The sequence below is a fragment of the Anomalospiza imberbis genome, chromosome 4, assembly GCF_031753505.1.
Source record: "Anomalospiza imberbis isolate Cuckoo-Finch-1a 21T00152 chromosome 4, ASM3175350v1, whole genome shotgun sequence".
NCBI lineage: Eukaryota > Metazoa > Chordata > Aves > Passeriformes > Viduidae > Anomalospiza > Anomalospiza imberbis.
In genome coordinates this window covers 66,352,233-66,373,246 of record NC_089684.1, presented here as the reverse complement: position 1 = coordinate 66,373,246, position 21,014 = coordinate 66,352,233, and the positions used below count along the sequence as shown (strand labels likewise).

The window sequence follows — 21,014 nt, the reverse complement described above, 5'->3', positions numbered from 1 at the left end:
GCAGCAACACACTAAGTATTGCTTTTTCTGGACCCTGAGACAGACCAGGGCTGATGACAATATCTAGTTTTTCTCTAACTAGCAAAGAGAACTTTGACAGTCTAGTAAAAGAGTCCTTAGTTTTGCTGCTGGAATAAAGAGCATCTAATCTAAGACTGAATTTAAGTTACAGTTTTCAATGGGGACTTGACAAATGTTTAAAAAGTATTTGAAATTTCAGTTCAATTTATTTTTCCAACTTGAGAGCCAAGTTTTATTAGAGTCTTCATAAATACTTTGTCTTCAGAAGGGAAAACATAGTCTTATGTTTATAAATACTTAAAAGACAATATAGGAATATAGTTGCTCTGTAAACTGTAGCACATCTGGAAAGGATGACAATGAGGTTTGAATATTAATTGTTTTGCCTTTTAAAACAAAATGAGGATCAGTATGGAATAAGCAAAATGATTTATTGATCGTTGCTACTCTCACATTATACCACCAAGTCCACTGCAATGCATCTTCAAAGACATCTTCATGTACCTTCTCTCATGACTGCATTTAATACAGACATACACAGATGAAAAAAATCAATCATATAAACAGGCTTTCTGAAATAGCTAGAGTGCCCCCATTGTTAAGTATAGCACTTCTATGTTATGTTGCTCTTTTTATCTCACCCCTTCATTTGACTGGACAGATTCCTGCTGCTTGAAAACGATCATGCTTACTCTGTAGTCAGAGAATAGAGGCTTTGCTCAGCATAAAGGTAAAGAACAGTCCACGATTCTAAGCTTTATCACAAGAGGAAAGGGTGAAAAATTGCATGTGAGTCTCTGTATATACTCATTATAAAACCCCCACAACTCTCCATACTGTTTATATTTTGGGATTTAATCTGGGACACAGACAAGGTCGTGTGCATTTCTGTGAAGAGAAGGACATTAAGGATATTACTGTGTGTGTAGTTCCCAACTATTTCTCTTCTAAATAGCTAATACTTCCAAATAGCTTTCCAAATGACATTGCATACTATTCCATACTAAAGTTTGTATGCATACCTGAACAATTAAAATTTTTGAGTGTAATACACGTCAGTTCTACTCCTTCTATGAAAAGTGATGCATCGAGGTGAAGAGCTTAAAAATTGAAATTTAGTACATTATTAAATTAAACCTAACCTGGAAGGGATTGGATATAAAGTTTTAAAAAGAGAATAAAGGCTCAGCTAAAGATGTATCTTCCTGGTAATTAATTTGAAGATCACAATGACATTATTTTGCTTTGGGCTTTCTTTATTTCTTCCTATTCTTTCTCATACTTCATTATTTTCTTCAACACCCAAATTCAACCCAACTCTCTTTACCTGTAGCTGATTAGAGGCAATGGAAATTCAGAAGAAATCCAAGACAAAATAAAAGAAAAAAAGAGGAAAAAATACTTTAAGCAACAGCTGGACATTAGTATTATGCTTAGTTTTTAAGGGTTTTTATATAGAAATTATTTTTAACTGCAATGTAAGCCATATCACATTCCATTTTTCAGTGCTGTCTGAAAAATTTATTTGCCAAAACACTGCAAAATAATAATGATGCATCAACTGCATTTTAAATTAGTAGAAAGATGGGAAAGCATGCAGTGTAAGTTGTTTAAAACAGAATCTTGTGAACACAAGACAACTTACTCTGCGTCATCAGACACAGCAGTTCTGGGGCCGAATCTACAAGACCAAATATAAAATTAGATTGTGGATAAATACATTAAGTAGTAATTGCAACTAGACCCGTATAATTTGCACAACTATCACTTCTCCTAGTAAAGCTGAACAAAATAGAACCATACTCTTCAGGGATTATGTATTCATCATAGAAGACTTACCTGATCATCCTGAGGTCAAACTACTTGAGAACACCACCCATCCCTCCTTAAACACATGCCCCACATTATAAAATCTGCTGAAATATACCTAAAATATGTGTAGAAAATAGTTACTGAAAATAGAAAATGTCTTAGCTTTTACATTGTTCCATACATGCAATGAATGGAGATAAAACTTAACAGTTACATTCCACAGCAGTGCTTAGTACCACTGTTACTGAAGCATGAAAGAGACAAATACTATAGTCAGAAAGTGAGTCACTCCATTTCCTTTTCCTTTTTGTAGGTCTTGTTTTTGTGTTTGGGGATTTCTTCTGTGTTTTTTGTTTATTTGTTTTAAGTTGTTTTTGTTTATGTTTTGGTTGTTGTTGTTTTGGTTTGGATGGGGGTTTTTTGTTGGGTTTATTTTTGGTTGGTTGGTTGGCTTGCAGGTTTTGATTATTTTGTTTGCTTTTTGGTTGGTGGTTTTTTTTTTGTTTGTTTGTTTTTGTTTTTTTGTTAGTTGGTTTTGGTTTTCTTTCCTCATGGCGGGGGAGTATAGCTGAAAAAAGTTACCAGTAACACACAAACCAGCAGCCTTCACTAAAATTGTAGTCTTCTTTAGAGCTATGCAAACCACATATATATATACGATTTATCATAAAAGAGCATCACGTGCAAAAGTCAATACTACAACATTAATCATGAGAGAAATAGAATAAGCATCCCTCAATGAGCAGAGTCCATTTTAGCATCTCCTCTTCATAAACTTTTCTCGCAATTCAACATATATACTGTAATCAAACATTCCTTTCGCTCAGCTTTCAATTTAAATATTTTTTAAAAATCAAAATAAAATGCATAACACAGCTATTTTTCTTGTTTCTAAAATGTGTATTACTGACATACAGTGTTGTAGTCAGGACTGAAAACACATCAGGCAAAGCACAATCTGAACTCTCAAGTGTGCACACAGGGGTTTGCAAGCTGCGTGATTCACACCAGAAAGCTCACGTTTGCAGATGCTCATCCTTGGATGAAAGTGTTTCCATTTTGTTTTCTTCAGGAGCCTCCTGAAGCTTAGATGTCTGATTAAGGTGGACTTCATTGTTGCCATCTTCAGCCACTTGGGCAGTACTAGTAATCTCATCTTGTCCTGTAGGTGGGAGACTGTCCTCCTGCCCTTGCTGCTGTTCTTGTGGTGGCTTTATTGCAGGTTTTCCAGAGCTATTAGTATAGACTTGTGGACATTTTTCAGGCCTGAGTGAGCCAAAGGCAGTAGTGTAAAGGGATGTATTAAGCAGTATTTCAAAAATCACACATAACATAATGAAAAACCTAACTATAAGTTAACAAAAAAACAGGCCCTACAAACCCAAATAGCTGACACAGGACAAACTAAGTGGGGCAGGAGCAAAACCCATAATTGTAAGAGTCAAATGCTTGTACCATTCTTTTAAGTCAGAAAATAAACTGTCCAGAACACCACTGAAAATTAAAGTATTAAGTCTTTTCAACACCAAGCCACTGTTGAATTCTATGGTAGAAGACAGGTTTGTTTTCTCCTGGCTGAGATGAAAGCTAGTATTTCATCCATGTCTGTACAGGTGCATGCCTATCCTTCTCCTCAAGTACTCTGAAGAGGCTGATGAGTAAGAACCTTTCCATTCTTGCTTGCATATGGCTCAACCACCAAATGATAACTCTGTTCCAAAGCTTCAACACTCACACAGCATCAAACATCTGAACAAAGATGTTTAGAAAGACATTGAGCATTATCAGGAAGAATCTTGAGATCTCTAGGTTTCCTGTTAGGAAGTCCCTGGCACTAGTTAAGCCATAGACAAGCATCTAATCTACTACATCCAGCATCTCCATTTCTAGCTGGAAACATTTGTAATGATTACCTCATATTTAACCAGAAACCTCTACAAAGGAAATGCAAATGTAATTGCCACATAGATCTATTTCCACATGTTGTTAGAATTTTGTATCTGGTAGAGCTCCAGTCTGAGTATCCACATGACTTTTCTAAAAAGGCCAGAAGCCTTCTACTGTCTTTTACTGAGCAGAAAGAATTACTGGAGAACTGAGGACAAGCATGAAAATAACCACTACTGGGCCACCAGCAAATCTTCCTGATAAAGAGATCTTGACAAACAGCCCACAGGTCTAGCTAAAAGGGACGGAGAAAAACACAACTTTCTTACCTCATGGTTTTCTTCTCAAGTTCTGTAGCTGTGCCCTGCTTATTCTGCTGCTTTGAAAATGGCATGGGAAGGAACTGCTTAACACTGGGCCCAGGCTGTTTAAGAAAAGCTCCAGTTCTTCTGGCTAACATGTCATCTCTTTGAGGGTCTGGAAATTTCATTTTGTTTTCTGTTCCATCACTCTGCAGCTGAGGGATTTCAAGCTGTTCTTGGTGCTCTTCTTGTGTGACAGTACTGCTCAGAGAGACAAGTGACACTGTTCCATGATAACGCTCACTTGTACAGCAAGTGGCTGCTCAGGCAATGTGAGGTACTGTTACTCAAAACAAAGCTGAGAATGATGGACAACTAGGCAAACCAGGCATCTTTAGCCACAGCACAAGAGGTACGAGGAAATTATGTTGAACCTCACACTTATGTAGGTGATTTGTTAGAAGTTGGGAATTGCATACAAGTCTATGCAATGACTTATTCCCTTGGGAGCTGGCATAAAAATCTAGACAAAGCACTACGGTTTGCAAAAGACTGTTTTCATGCTGAACAGCAATTAACAACTGAAGTACTTAAATATTATGAATGAAAACAGGCTGTTTTATATTCATAGGATACACTCATGTAAGTAATTTTACAAAACAAAACACATGCCATGATGATTGAGTAAAACACATCTTTAAAGCCTATGTGAAGAATGGGACAACATTGCTGACTGATCCAAGCTAACACCACACACAAACCAGGCTCAGAGGGATCTGCTTCTGTTCTCTGACCTTTCTCCTTCCTGCAGAGTCTTCAAATCCTTTTCACGAGCTACAGCCTCCTCTTGCTGCTGCTGCAGCAGGTAAGGAGAGACTGACAAGGGAGGACAATTTATGGGAATGGAGCTTGTGGTACGCCTCGGAAAAATTCCCATCCTTCTAACCAACATATCATCTCTCTCTATATCTGGTAAATTCCTGTCACATTCTTCCTTGGCACTTTCCTGCTGTTCGCTCAAACTCCATGGGGTTTGTTCCTCAGAGATGTCATCAGAAGCTGTTACAGAAATTCTCCTGCAAGAGTCATCTGTACCTGACTTGACTCCTCCCTCACTAGTGATGAGAATGAGAGGAGGGGTGAGACGACAAAACATTCTCAGGTCAAATGAAACGTAAGAAAAGGAGTCATCTAACTCAGTTTGCAAATATTTTATAAACACACAAACTTAGCTGAATGAATTGCTTCCTAAAAGCATTCATTAAAAGTTCTTGCTGCAGTCACAGACTAAGTGATTAAAGAAACGCCAAAGAAATATAAGATCTGTTAATGTGTTAGCAACCCAGACAATTCTTCGCCAGATAAATGCCAGAAACAGAGAGCAGCAGTACACCATCTTCAAAAAGAAAGTAAATCCATTAGGTTTGAAAAAAACAGTTTTTGAAGATCAGTAAGGCCAGCAAGCTGAATGACAAATTCCTTATGTGCTGAAAGCAGGCAGAGCAAAGCTGCTGGAATTGAAGCAGAAGAAAAAGCATGAATGATAGCTCAGCCTCTGAGATACCAGTGACTTTATTGCTCATCAGAAATTTTGAGCAAGCGTTCGGAAGACCTGTGTGCAGCGTTTTGCGCAATTCTAAACATGTTAAGATGCTCTGAACACATCAGATGTCTTCTGAACAAGGCTGTGCACGTAAACAGCTCCTGGGTTTATGCGGCAGTTCACTCCCATGCAGATCAGCACCTGGCAAGAACAGGTCTCATTTACAGCTCAGTAGCACTTCCTAAACCACACCAAATACCTGGACTCATTTTCTGGCTCAGATACTTCACTGCTGTATTCAGCAAACCCAAGACTGACAGCAGTAGTTGAAGGAGAGCTTTCAACACCAGAGAGACTTTCCACACCGTCTTTCCTGCTTTCCTCTTCTGTTCCACTCTTGGATGAAGCTCTGCCAATAACGAGCTTGTCCCACTTCTGTTGATCAATCTCAGTTACTGGCCCAAAATGCACAAACTTCTGCTTGGGGCTACCAGCCTTTCTGTTTGCTCTGGTTTTGCGGACAGCAAAATCATCACAGGCTACTGCTTTCACTGTGCTATCAGCTGGTGGCAGAGTGTTGCTGGAACATCTGAAATCTTCTTCACTGGTCATAATGAGGAATAAAAGAATGCCCCCAACATGAAACACTCAGAATAAAACAAATTAAATGCTCCTAAGGTTTTGAAGGGGTTTTATTTTAAAATTCGAGGACACAGGTATAAACAGCTATGGCATACTGAGTCCCAAATGACATATGAAATGCAAAGATACTGCAGACCTGCAGGGAAAACTTGGGGAGTACATTAATGGAAGCACTTCCTAAGGGCAAGGAATGTAGCATATGGCCTGTTCCAAATTCAGTTCTTCACCCTAACAAAGCCACAGTTTCCTTATCTGCTCACGTATACCCAGACCCCACACTATATGTGACTGTATGGTACTAGCACGCACTATGGCACGAGGGAGTTACAGTGGCATAGGAGCACTAGCAAGGGCAATTCACTTACCCTAAACTAAGCAGACTAAATCCTGATTTTAATAAATCACCTCAAAAGTAACAGAGAGATTGCTAATATCTTCAGGACAAAAGATTGATTGAGTTTTGATTTATTAGAGCTAAAATTACATACAACAACCACATTGTCAGAAGAATGCCAGAACAGACAGCCATCTTTAATTGCAAAAATGGCATGCACCTAAACAGGAAGGCTAGGAGTTGTTATCCTTTCCTACTGGAGTCACAAATCACCTGCTTACATTATAGTCCATCTCCACAGGGAAACAGCTTAGAATAACTGCTTTATACTGGCTCCCTTTGTAAGGGTTTTGTTAACAACAAGAGCATACAAACACCATACAGCGAGGCTCCTGAAAGCCCTGCTGCAATGAGAAACAGCGGTGGTGTATTTGCACAGCACTGGAATACAATGTTGTGCAAATGTATCAGCTCAAGTCTCAAAACAGCACTGAGACATTAATGCTAAGATGCTAATCCTCAGGTAATAGTCCCAACCTGAGTCCTGAAGACAGCTTGGTAAGGAGCAACATAAGTTGCTAGTGTATTAGAGGTACCACTTGGAACTTTGTGCTGCTCAACTTCAAGCAGCTTGGAAGCAAATTCAGCCACATGACAGAGGGACCTTCCTGATATTGTGTTGAGTATCTACAAGAAAAGTGACTGTGAAACTCCTATAGAGTGCTCTAAATGATGGACAAACTTTAATTTCATGACAGATAGCATATCTGTACAGATTTTCGACTCCTCCTGAAAATCGAAATAGGAAAGGACTGGTTGTCAACGAGACATTCTTCAAGTTTAAAGTCACAAGCACACACAGCAGATTATGGCAAACTAAACATGCTTCCCAGGCTTCCAATCCTGTCCACAAGCAGAAACCATACCTGGGCTCCCCTGACAGTTTCAATCTTTTCCAGGTCTCCAGATCTGCTTTTGTTATAGAGGCATTGACAAAAAGCACATCTTTTTGTATTTGAGGAAGGATGCTTTGAGGTTTCCGTTTCGCCAAATCATCTCTCTCGTTATCAAGCTCTTTCACCTGCTGTTCTTCCCCTGACTCAGTCTTGTCATTTTGCAGAAGTGGGTTCTCTTTGCTTGTAACTGTTTGCCTTACTGATGTCATGTGTACCCGTCTTCTTCTAATTTAATGCACATTCCAGTTCAGCAATGAAAGATATTTTGAGGAAGCAATTATATATCAGTGTCAAAAGAAGTTGTTCAGAGCTCAAGAAGATAAAACTGAATTTATAATATTAGTTTCACATTAATTTTAGAAAGTAAACATGGAATGAATCATTTGAAGTTCAAACCTCTCAGCTATGCTGCCCCACTCATGCACTACTGAGATCACTTCTTCATGTGAACTTCTATTCTCAGCTCAAGTAAGAAAAATGTTTATGTTATTACTGAATTAAGCATTCATGCAATAAGCTTTCTCTTAAATAGTTACAAATATCTCATTTGAATATTATTCACACAGCGAATTCAGGTTTTGCTCTCAAACATACTATATACAATTTCTTTGATCTTAAGAGTCATGTCAATAGCACTAGACTATTAAACTTTGGTTAGGTGGTACCCAGATGTCCTATCAAACTAGTAATTAGAAAATGTTAATATAATCAAATTACCAGCAACTGAATGACACATTTGACATTGAAAATTGAAAAGAGCTCCTAAATATTAGAACAAGTTTTCTGAACATATCAGTTGTTACAGTCAAGGTTCCCTGTAATGTGTATATAATGGTTTTATCTAGAATCTCATTTGTTTGCCCAAATAAAACAGTTTCCTGAAAAAGATCTCTACCTAGCAAATATTTGTGTTCAGCAGCTTCTTAAAGGTCTCTATCACTGCGCTAAAGAAAGAAGAGATTTTCTAGGCTGAAGTCTGATTAATTTCCCAAACCAATGCTGCATAACACACATTAGGACCAAGGGCAACACAATTCAGTGCAGTGTAGCAGGCATATATATTCAGTGCCTTCATTAAAGACTCACCTGGTCCATGTTTCATGCAGGGTATTAAAAGAGCATGAGGTGAAAGAAATGCACTGAAAAAACATGCACTGAAAGTGATCAGAAAAAGACCTGAGATGCAAAATATATTTTCTAAGTTTATTCTCCACTACTCATGCTCATGACCTGTCTCAGGACACTCAAAAGTGTCCTGTCTTTATTTTATTTACACTCAAAGCCAATTAAAACTTCTCGTACTGTAACAGAAAATTAGGTTGTTTCATTTTATGATAAAGCTTTGCATTTACTTTAACCTGTAAGTTATTTTTTGTAGCCAAGACAGCTTTAGGCCTATACAGCAATATATCATGGTGAAATTAAGCACTATACTTGAGAGAATAAGACCATGAATGCACACCTTGCATGTTCCTTTTTTTCCATCTGCAATGGCTTTTTACCATCTTCCAGTTTACCTTTCTCTTTACTTGTATAGGGTCCAACTAAAAAGGAGTTAAATGGTACTATGTGCTTTGGTTGATTCATTCTGGCTCTCCGGGTGGCAAAGTCATCCTTTTCTAAATCAGGAACTCTGCTGGCTGCTTCATCTTCTGAACCAGAATCCTTTCCTTGATAATGTGTCATGAAGGGGTTGTCCTTGCGAAGGATGATATCTGGGGTGCTTCCACTGTCTTCACATATTGGCTTTTTACTGACACAGAACAAAATTAAATAAAGCTCTTGATGCACCAGGGGAGGAGAGGGCAGTGCAGCACTAATCTCCAGGTCAAAAAACAAGCACAGGTAATCAAACATGCTCTGAGCTGCTGTTAGATTGCACAAAGCCTAGATAGAAATAAAACTTATCATATAAAGTAGCAAATCCATAAAGACTTTACACAAAAAAATCAGCATGTTGGACCTTTATTTATTTTAGCTATAGCTGGAAGAACCAGTAAGAACAAATTTTAGCATACAAGATGCAGTGAATGTAGTACCATAACTGGCAGTATTAAACCTCTTGAACACTTCAAACAAAGAAATATGATGCAAATATCTGACCCCTGGCAAATGTTGTTGAGTCCTGAAATATCAGATATTTGGCATTTTTCTTAATAGGTCTATTAAAAAAAAAATCTGAGTAATAACTGAGGTTGTCTACCCTAGCATTCTTAACTACTTTCTTTTCACATGCACCATGATTGATTCTTTTCCTAATTAACCCTTCCTTTCCCACAGAATAAGCCCTCTGTGCCAATGCTGACATACAGTAGCTGCAATGATAGCACACCAGTGATATTGGCATGCCAGAAAACATTGCCACCTGCCTTTGTCAGAAATACAACTGCTGTCAACACAGCCTTGCTGTTACTGAAGATTACGACAGTAAAGACACTTGACAGCTGGTACCTATAAAGATTAAGCTTATTTTAACTTGTAAGAGTCAATACTCTTAGGCAAACTGAAAAGACAGATGGCAGGAGTTAGGCAACTCTCACATTTAAAAATCTAGTTGCTCATATTGATATTTTAGGAAGTTGGGCAGCAAGGACCGTTCCATGCAGTACTTTTGTAGGCATTTGCTCTGCCATGTAGCACACCTTACTATACAAAGTGAAATAGAGGGGATCACAGAGGATTAAACAGACTGGCATTAAGAAAGCGAATCTAAATAGCTCAGGGGTTGCTCTGAGTTTCTCTACTATCTTAAAGACTGATTTTTAAAAGCATTTAAAACATTTTAAATCCTTGCAAGCCCACTACATACACCACTTATTTTACATTCTCAGCTACCCTTTCAAAGTACTGTTCCACAAAGTTGCTGCAGAAAATTATGGGGAAGCCATAAACCATCCCTGGCAGACCAGCCTGGCTCAGGCTCAAAGGACACACGAAACTGTCTGCCTTTGCCTTCTTATGCTGCAAAACACAGGATCAGGATCCCCTGTTAGTGATGTGGAGGGTACAGTCTCAAATTAGCTAAAGGCAAATTTTTCCTTAGATCTCTCTGAAGGACCAAAATTTCACTTAAAGCAACAGAACAACACGGGCCAATAGCATTCCAAATGGGAACTGCTGTCCCTTTTCCTCATGAATATTTGTGTTCACAACAGCTTCAGAAACAGCTGGCTCACCAAGTGATTATTCAGTAAAAACTTCTGATTTTTCAGCCTCATGTCCACCAACAGTAGCAAAGCTTGAGAGCATCAAATGTAGCATTTCTGAGAGCAGTGTTTTTGGCAACAAAGAAATATTGAGTTATAGTACTCAAAAGTGCAACTATGAGTCATTGAAATGAGAAACTTACAGCTTTTCGTAGGTAACTAGACTTCAGTAATGACTTCCTAGGTTGAGAGTATTTTCCATTCATTTACTATCTTTTTCATGGAATCAAAGATTAGCTGTGACATTTTGGGGTCGCCTGAAACAGTTTATGATGGCCTCAAAAGTGTCTTTTTAAGGTCAGTTTACCATGGTATAGATAGCAAATATTAAATAGTAGATTTAGCTGCAAATTGCTCTTGCACACCCAGCCCCAGCTGTTGCAGAAACAATAAATGGGTCAATGCTGGTACAGCAGGTGCTTCCAAAGTGACTTGCAGGCATTTGCACTCCCTGAAGCAAGGTCTCATACAGGCTTGTGGAGCCTTATATTGCATTTCAGAACAATGGAAGGATTTTGGATCCCTATGCTCTGTCAAGGTAAGAGTCCATATTATTTTTCAATGAACATATCATAAATGCTTGCTGACATTTTTCTCTTAATTTCTCCTCTCCATCATCTCTTTAAACACACTTAATTATTCTCTTTTTAGGGTGTCCCCTTGAATGTGATCTTTACCTTTCATATACAATACAGCCATTAAGAGACAGATATGCAGGCAATAAGCAAGCAAGGAGGATCACATATCGATAAAACAACATGCAACAGAGACAATTCACTCTTTTGGGAAGGGAAATTACTTTTTGGCATGCATTTGTATCACATCAAATTCAGCTAACTAAAGCAGCTCTTTGCTAGAACATGCTGCAGCAATGGAGACAAGCACTTAGACTTCAAGCAAAAAAGTATGTATGCATACAAGTTCAAATCTTTCCTGTTCAGGACTCAGAAAAGTCCCCTACTGAGTTTAAGCTTTAGGAACAATTAGATGCCTTGTAGAACTCAAAGGTCACAGTAGGTGTCCTCCAGAGGTCATTAAGTTGAGAGGAAACAGCCTGTAAACAACTCAAAGGAACTAAAATAATACTGACAACTTCAGGCAAAAAAAACAAAAGAGAGGCTGGTATCAGAGAAAGATGAAGGAATAAGAAGGGTGAAAGAAAAAATAATCGGAATACAGAAACAAGAGGGACTGAGAATTGCTGAGTGCCATTAGTGCATGGAAAATTGAACTTGATGCCAAGAAGAGATATAAAATGGAGATGTTCAGAGAATAATAATAAGACATTAAGAAATATAATTAAATGTATCCTTAAGTGTCACTACTAAATTCTTCCCTTCTTCTCACCCACTATTCTTCCACTTTCACATACAAAGAATTTTCCTTACAGACTTCTGTCCCCTGTGCCTTTTCTGCTGTGTCTTCCTACAATCCCCAGAAGCAGGCTCCTACTTTGCTACAGTGATGCTTGGGTTACAAAGCTCTGCTCTTTGACCCTTAGCTGGAACAGAAAACTGTCATCTCCTCCTTCTTCCAGCTGCCAAATGCCACAAGTCATTTCCACTGAGAGCAAGGAAGAAAAATTACTTGTTATTTCTCCTCCCTTCTCTGTATGGACTGCAAGGGCAACAGATTGTCCAAGGAAAGAGCCACACATATGTTCACACATCCTTCCTTTGTGGACATCAAAACAGTAGATCAAGCAGAGTTGGAAAAGGGTCTCAACATGGTAAGCATCCTCCAAATGCAAACAGAGCTATTTGTTACGCACTGCACTGCTAAACACAGGCAATGACTACATTTTACTACATATTACTACATTACTACCATGAATACTACAGCCTTGGACTCAGAATAGAATTATGCTAATACCCCTCTGGTTTATGGATTCCAAATTGCCTAGCACACTAAGTGAGACCGAAGAACTAATTTATGCCAGGTAACTCCTCATCATTGGTACTGGGTTTTGTCAAATGTAATACCCCACAACCAGACATAAACACTGGTTCAGTACAGCTCGATAACAGTGAAGTAGACCTGAGAAGAGGACAGGTGATAGCATGTATTCTTTGACTATTTCATCTGCATATGGCACATCTGTATGTGGCTGCACACCAGCTTCACTGCACCTATGAATAAATTGTACCACATATGAGCTGCATTTCTTCCTACTACATTTCAAAGCCCAGACTGTATACCAGCAACTGATAAACTACTCACTGTTAGGATTTCACCCCACAATCAACCAAAATGTTTTGGACAGGAGGACATTTGGACACTTACCCTTTAGCCAAACCATTTTGATTGTTTATAAGTGCCTTATCTTCTGACACGTTAGCTAAAACTCTACTTCGCAGGTCATCCCCATGAGCTGAAGAGATTGAGATGATGGAAAGGCATGGGCTGTGAACCTAGCCATCATTCAGCCCTCAAGTTAAAGAACAGGAAATATCCAAATTGAACAACATCCAAAAATAAATAACACAGATAATAAGTAAATAACTACATATAATCTGTTCTAAAATTAGGCAAATTATGTCTGTTGAACTATGGCTCCATACTTAAACTGGTACATGTGTTAACAAGCACTGTGCTTTTATAGTTCCTGCCATTAAAAATAAATGTATCATTTACTAACACAGCTAAAAATATTAACCACCTTAAAAGTGTGGTTCAGTAAATTAAATCATCCCACCAGCAACAAGTAATGTAAATTTCTAAAACTTTTACCTAATTAGGCATTTTTAATATAGATTTCTATATATTTTTATTAAATTCAAGAAAGCATTAAGTGGAAGGCAACAAGTAATCTGTGTGCTAGTTTTCCTGGAGCCTGTTTACATTATGCCGTAAGACAATACAGTTTCTCAACACAAATGCAGTTAGCATCATACAACTCTGCAATCCACAGCTGCCACATCACAAGCTTTTTCAAACCAAGACCTTCACTAGCAATTGTGAGTGCTTAGCAGACTGGATTGTTGTTAGGAGATGTGAAATCACAGCGGATCAAGGAAGCCCACACTTCAGCCAATCCTAAAATTGTGAAGCGTGCATGATTTCCCACACTGTTGGGCTAACCTGCCATAGCGCTGGGCTGCTGACATGACCTTAATACCAGCTTGCTCGAGTCTTCTTAACTTCCTGATCTCTTCCACATCTTTCCCCTTGGGTGCTGATGCTTCTTTTGTACTACATGAAGGAGACTGATCTATGGAGTTTTCTTCACTTTGATTCACACCTAATTGATTTTTAAGGGAGCTTGCTTCAGGAGACATGGAGCCCACTTTCTCCTTTTCACACAGTCCTGATGTTTCATTCAGTTCCTCTTCTTCTATGGTCTCAGGGTGGGGTTTGCTATTGAATTATACAAGGTAGTTTAATGTAGGCTGTCCTTAAAACATACACACTTATAAGCACGTTTTGCTGAAGTCAAGATGCCAAAGGATGGATTCTGATGAAAAATCGGGGAAGATAATGATGCTCTTTAAAGGAAGTTGTTTCTTAGTCCAAATCAAAAGTGAAGTATTAGCTGACAAAACCAACATGCAGAGTCACACACAGAGTCACAGCTATATAAACCATACTGGTGTATTAAATACAACATACAAATACATTTATTTTACAAAGAAAACATAGCAAAAATATTATCTATTTTGATTAAATATAGAAAACATTACTTTTAAGTATCATTTGTCAGTAATTGCCTTGAGAACTGAAACAGATTGTCCAAAACAGTTTCTTCCAGCCTTGGGTTTGAGTCAAACATCCACCTTACTTACATTAACCAATATCTTGTCAAACAGAAGCTATACATTGCATTGTATGGTAAATAATGACATCACAACAATGATTTCCACTTGTTGCTTTTCTACTAGCCTCACCAATTGCTAAAAACGACTTATCAGTATCACATCAGCAAGAGAATTATTACACCATCATACACCTTGTGAAAAGAATGAAAATTGGGCAAGTGTTAAAGCATCATCAGTGAGAAAAGGAGGAGGTGGACAGGCCAGTCTTACCTGAAAGGTCTGTCTCCGAGTGGTGACGTCGCTGTGCTCCAGCTCTTTCGGTACTCCTCTCGTTCAGCTTTCTTTTTCCGAAGCGGAGCAGGTACATAGCAAGTCTGATTACTCTTGTTTGGGAGGTACTGGTTAAAAGGCACAGCTGATTTAGGTTCACCATGTGAGGTCCGCCTTGCCAACATATCATCTTTTTTCACATCTGGCATCTTTCTGTGCGGCAGGTCAGTTTCTGAGTCACTTCCTCTCCCTAGTGAGGAAGGAGAAAAAAAAAATTTTTATTTTCACTTTCATCCAGTTGTTTGGGTTATTTTTAAACTATAAATCAGAGAAGACACCACCAAAAAATTACACTTAGCCACTTTTACCTGCATTTGTATTTTAAAATCAGTCACTGAAGGTAATAGCCATAATATCTACACAGACAGTAAACTTTATTCCATCATTCCCTGAAAAATTCATCTTCAGCCACAGGTCACATCAAAAAACCTTAGGGTAAAACTCAGTTAGACTTGTCAAACACATAGGACAGAAGTTTACCTAAAGCCCACATGACTCCTAGTTGTACATAAGGGCATGTCTGATCTGATTCACACTCTTGAACCTAGACTAATAGGAGGTACCTAACTGAAGCACAAGCAGAAAAAGGTTGCATGCTGTATAGCTGCAGAATGGCAGGAATATGTGGATATTCCTACACACACATTAACACAGCAATTTGAACACAGACAGCCTCAGATTCAGTCAAGACCTGAGAACAGCAGCAGCTGCTGTGAACCAGAAGACTCAATGGTCTCTCTCCACGCTCACTGGTTGCCTAGCCAATCAGTCTAGCATGCTGCAAAATAGACAGAGACTTGATCCCCAGATGGAAAGGTGCAAGGTCAGAAGGAAGTCATCTCAGGATTCAGATGTTAGATCAGTACAGTGAAGAAATAAAGTGGCAGAGAAAAATCGAGAGTTTGAGAGAATAAGATCTGAGGTTAGCAGAGTTGGGTGAGCACTTGATTTTGTTCAAATTAACTAAACTTCCTGATATTTACAACACATTTAAAATACTGAAACTTAGGCAAGTTTCTGACTTGAAATTCCCAAATTGTAGGAGTAACACCCTAAAGAGCATTTGCAGTGTGGAACTTCCCATTTTGGAAGCCTAGATTCCGAGCCTTTTAAAATAATTCACAAAGAAGTTACGCAAATAGTTTTCTCCCAGCAGTGTAACCTTATCAAGGGCCCTGGTTTGAAGAGTGAAATGGAGTGTGTTCAGCCATTTGTCCCATCAGCATTTGCATGTTCTCCAAGCTCTAGAGAGCTGGATGTCTCTGGTCCTTGGCCTCTTTGCAGCTCTTGCATCTGCAATTAGCTGCCCTCCTTTTTAGGATGAAGGGAAGCCACTCAGGTTGTGTCCTCTTGTTAATTCAAAACACTAGTAAATTAATAGCTAATTCACTGTGCTATGTACTGAACAACTGAAAACAATGAAGTCATAAAAAATCACAAGTAGTTTGTGTATAATTCAAAGTGGGGGAAGAAAAAGAGGTCTAAATATGCTAGGAATGTTATTTGCGAAGAGCTTTTGCAGTAGATTGAGTTATTCATGATTTTCTTGGAGAGAGACGAAGAAGAGCGAAAAGGAACAGTAGGAAAAGACACGACACAATGGAAATGAATGTTAGACAAAAATCACAATGCATTTTTTTGTCAGTAATCTTTTGCTTCAACAATTTTTGTTAAGATCTTTGACAACTAGCACCACAATTGGTACCCTGAATCTATGTCTAAACAAAAAGTGGAGATACCATCACAGAATCATGGGTGTCTGAGGACAGCTGAGGTTTGAAGGGCTGTAGTGCCATTAGACAAAGCAGGGCACAGAGTAAGTAAAACATCCCTTACTGTTAAGAAAAGAACATAAGAAAAACATCCCTTACTGTTATTTGCTATTCTGATTGCTTTTGACTTTGCTCTGGTGTCTATTTTTGTAACACATCAAAAACAATCTTGAACTGGCAGATAGAAAGGCTGAAATAGATAACCACAGTAGCAGAGGAATTAGAACACATTCCTCTTGTTACTGATGTGCCTACCAGCATCCCCAAGCTGAGTACTTCAAAGAAAAACAGCTTCTTTAATTATTCATATCTTACTCATGAAATTATTTTCAGCTCAAATTTGCAAAAAAAGCACTTGAAGCCAAAGTACCAAATGGAAGATGCAGCTGTGCTCTAAATTTATAATCTTAAGTTTGTTGTTCTGCATTTCCAAGTAGAACCAGCACAGTTGCCACAACTAGTAACAAGCAATTATACACTATGGACATGCAAAGATCATTCTTGAAAGGATCCATGCACAACTGCTGGCCAAGCAGAGCATTTTATTAATTGGCAACTTTAAAGGCAGTTCAGTCTGCAATTCTACTGTGTTTTAAATAACTGTTCTACTCTACCACTGGTGTTTTTTGTTTTTTGCTAAGGGACAGGCTCTACATGGGACACCAGAGTAGTTCCTCAACAGTTAAACTAATCACAGATGGCATTTGTGAGGGTAGTATTACTTATTGCTTCCACCTAAACTAATCACCTTAGCATCACTTAAATAATGTCTATCCAGGCTTTTATTGTGGAAGGAATCATAGTTTTAGTTCACAATAATATTATGTGGTTTATAAAGCTCCTATTTGAATGGAGAAAGAAGTAATGAAAGCAAAATGTTTTCCTCCATCCAACTTTGCATACAGAATCATAGAATTGTTTAGGTTGGAAAAGACCTCTAAGATCATCGAGTCCAATATACTGTTTCTATCAAAAACTCCTAACAGCTGAGTAAAACATTGGCCTGCTGGGACCACAGGAAGAGGTTCAACATAAAAGAGGTCAGCCAAGTTACACCTCACCTGCAACTGTTGGAGGAGACAGCTGTGAAGTTATGGCAGTAGTAAGCAGGGAAAATAGGACAAATTAGAAAGTGTTGGCTGGACAAGTCGTACATGTGCACACAGCATCTGCACGCACCCTAGTTAAAAACTAATTTTTCAGAACAAGCTTTGTGTGCTTTCATCTTATTTTGTGTTTGTTACACACTCAGGAATGTGACAAGATACTATGTCTTAGCAAACATCTGTGGCAAACAATCATGAAACCTTTCTAACATCTGATAATACAGCAGAAGTTGACAGGAAACATCTACAGGACATATGTAACTGGCTGCTTACCAGCTCCAAGTAAGCAGGGACACTGGACATCCCTTGAGCACCCAGGATAGAGCAACACTTTTTGATGAGGACATGTGAGGTGTTCCTATTTGCCAACACCATGCTTGTCTCATTTGAGAAGGCAGAAAAGCATTTTATAATGTGGAGCCTCTGCTCTGCTCAGTGTCTGAGGGGTCATGAGGATATTTCAGGGAATCAGCCCCAGTAGCTAGCTCTGGATGGTCAACCAGTAACAGCCCAAACACCACTGGCTACTCAGAGCAGATCTTAGCTCTGATCTTCCCAGAGCTCTTTCATAATACTGCTGCCAGCTCTCCATGCCAGCTTTCCAGTTCTAAGGAGTTCCCTATCACCTCAGGAAATCTTTCATGTGTCTGGTTATGATTAGCACCAGTTTCTTTCACACTGCCAAAAGTAGTATGAACATCTGGTTCCTACCAAAAAAATCTTCCTGCCTTTCCTTTTTAAATTAAATAAACAACATTACTAAGGAGAAGTGATTCATGTGTGCAACATAACTTCATCTGATGATGAAGTTTGACTTATTCATCTGTTTTTCCGAATGTAACTGCACAGAAAGAGCCTCAATCATGCATCCTTTTGTCCTAAACCAGAATCCTGCTCATGACAGGTAACGTAAGCGCATGCTCCAAACCTGTTCCTAGAAAATCCTTCTTCAACCAGCATGCTGTGTTTACAAGCCTCTGAAAATCTCTTAGAGTCAGAAAAGAAAAGCAGAGAAGCAGCAGCCCTTCTGTATGCCTAGAGCTGCTTGTCCTCTCACAAACGTGTGCAAGGCTCTGATGCTGGGATGTATTAATTCACCCAGTTTTCTAAATGCTGTAAAAAGATATATGACATTTGATAAAGTGCTGTACATCAGACTTCAAAACTCTGCCAAGTATCAGACATTCTCAAGATATTTCTATGTCATTTATCTGCCCTGCATTTATTTAAACAAACATTTTATTCATTACAATTCACTACACCCTGTTCCTGTAATTTAATGTCTTGCTTCAGCCTAGTTTGTAAGTTAAAATGAGTCTGCATAACATCCTCTTACACCAAAACCCAGAAAAATACTCTTCCCATCATAAAATTACACTGTAATGATGTAACTCATTTCCCAGTGCTTCACTAGCTTGAGACAAACTTCAGGTAAGCTGTTGGCAAAGTCATCTACACCTCAGGGAGCACTGATCAGCATTCACAGAGAAGTTCTCCCACTGGATTTGCCCGATTCAGAGGCTGTGTGCAGCTTCTGAACGGCACATTTATTCCAGAAACGTTACATCTATGTCCCAATGTCATGCATGTGCCGCACTGTGACTGGTACTTACCATCACTACTCCCTCTGAGCACTACATCTGGAGACGGTGTCTGCTGTGAGCGGGAGCCAAAGGAGTCCAGACTGTCAAAGGAATCATCTCTGCCGTGGCGAGGCGGGGAGAGGGAATCACTGCGTTCAGAGTCCCAGCAGTCTATATAGCCGCTGTCACGAATGCTGCGCTTGGGGCTCTCAATATCCTCTGTTTCCTACATAGAAATACAGCAGGAACCTCTTCATAAAGAAGGCACTGACATACTCGTGAGAAGCATTACACACCAAAAAACAAAGCATCTTCCCAAATACTAAAAACTGCCTCCCCAAAAAAGGGTATCCTTGGTTTTTGCCCCTTCTTCCCTCCAAAACAAAGTGCAAGCTTGCAATAAACCAGTTTTATGCTGTTTAAGAAGAAACTACTCTCATTAGATTAGTACAATGAACTGAGAAAAAGTTCCAACAGACCAGTTAATAAACTGATCAAAAGTGAAAGTAACCTGAAACTTGACTTGTCGTCCACAGTCCATAGCACAGCCAAAGGCACTATAATTTTAACATTGTGCCTGCATCAGGTTTAAGTTTGCTGCTTTCCAAAAGATCCCCCCGCCTCTCCTTGCCCATCTATTGTATCTGGCCAGGACCCCAGCAGACAGCATTTGTTGTTGCTGCTTCAGCTCGGCAAAATAATAAAGCAGTGTGCCCCAGCCTCCGTCTACCTTGAAGAGAAATTCCTGTTATGAAAGACGGATGTCTTTCTCAAGCAATCAGCAATGAAAAATATGCAAAATGCTTCTCCCGATGCCTCAGAAGAATTCAGTTGTGCTCTTTACTCTTTGCCAGCTCCTGGCTCTGGGGGATATGAAAGCACTTGTAGCTGACCCACATGTTCAGAGCAGGGAGAACAATGGTTGTCTTTGACAGCCCTGTGATTATAAATTCTTTCCAGTGCAAGCAGCACATACTAAAACACTGAAACTCCAGCAGAGGGAAAGGTCAATAGAAGCCATCCTCACCCTTGCATTATAATAAATTCCTTGTTTTAGAGAGTGTCTTAATATTAATTACAATCACACAGATGGAGAAAAAACAAAAATAACTAAGTTTGTTCAGAGATAAATCTGTTTTTTCCTCCCCCGACAGTAAGTAAAGTCAGAGATGTGAGTGCCATTATCAGACTGACATTTTGTAACCCAAAGACGCTGGAATGTGCTTTTTTTCCCCAGAAGCATTTGAATATTAATTCCTAATTAAGAAGCACCCCCTGCTTACAACTAGCTGAAGCACAATGGCTATATTGAGCAGAGCTCCCACTATCCCTGGCTGCTAAAGTTTTACCCATCACTAGTATTACCAATGAGAAGATCAATCAGGAATATCACAGTATGCTGTGGTGGGCCGCCTCCACAAAAATGCAGGTTTGCCAGAAAAGTGATGGAGAGTGGAGAGCCTTGTACAGTAATACACCAACACTCCCCTGCTGAACAAGAGGGAGGCTTGAAGCGGGACTGAGACATCAGACCAAGCACCCTGCAAACTTTTCAGGAAGAAGGCCTAATTAGTGCCACTCACTACTAATCTGCCAAAATACCACATTAAGGCCAGCGGCAAAGGTCACCTGAGGCCAAGCTAAACTGTGGTAATGCCATTAAGTAACCTCACAGTAAATAGAAGTGAAAATATATTCTAAAACCAGATAAAATGCATCTAAAAAAGTTGTAAGGAATCCTATGTAATTTATTTTCCCAATTCTG

At 39.1% G+C, this 21,014-nt stretch overlaps 1 protein-coding gene across 2 annotated transcripts in view; it reads right to left on the bottom strand.

The window, feature by feature from the left end:
* Positions 1–21,014, bottom strand: part of LIMCH1 (LIM and calponin homology domains 1) — a 175,323-nt gene that overhangs the window by 43,971 nt on the left and 110,338 nt on the right. For both annotated transcript variants that reach the window (XM_068188951.1, XM_068188952.1), the window contains exons 7-16: positions 19,280–19,475; positions 14,729–14,978; positions 13,785–14,060; positions 8,960–9,250; positions 7,468–7,722; positions 5,825–6,169; positions 4,817–5,137; positions 4,050–4,283; positions 2,854–3,099; positions 1,667–1,702 (exon numbers count right to left, since the gene is read on the bottom strand). In XM_068188951.1, coding sequence (XP_068045052.1) covers positions 1,667–1,702; positions 2,854–3,099; positions 4,050–4,283; positions 4,817–5,137; positions 5,825–6,169; positions 7,468–7,722; positions 8,960–9,250; positions 13,785–14,060; positions 14,729–14,978; positions 19,280–19,475 — 2,450 coding nt within the window. The remainder of the gene's footprint in view (positions 1–1,666; positions 1,703–2,853; positions 3,100–4,049; positions 4,284–4,816; positions 5,138–5,824; positions 6,170–7,467; positions 7,723–8,959; positions 9,251–13,784; positions 14,061–14,728; positions 14,979–19,279; positions 19,476–21,014) is intronic.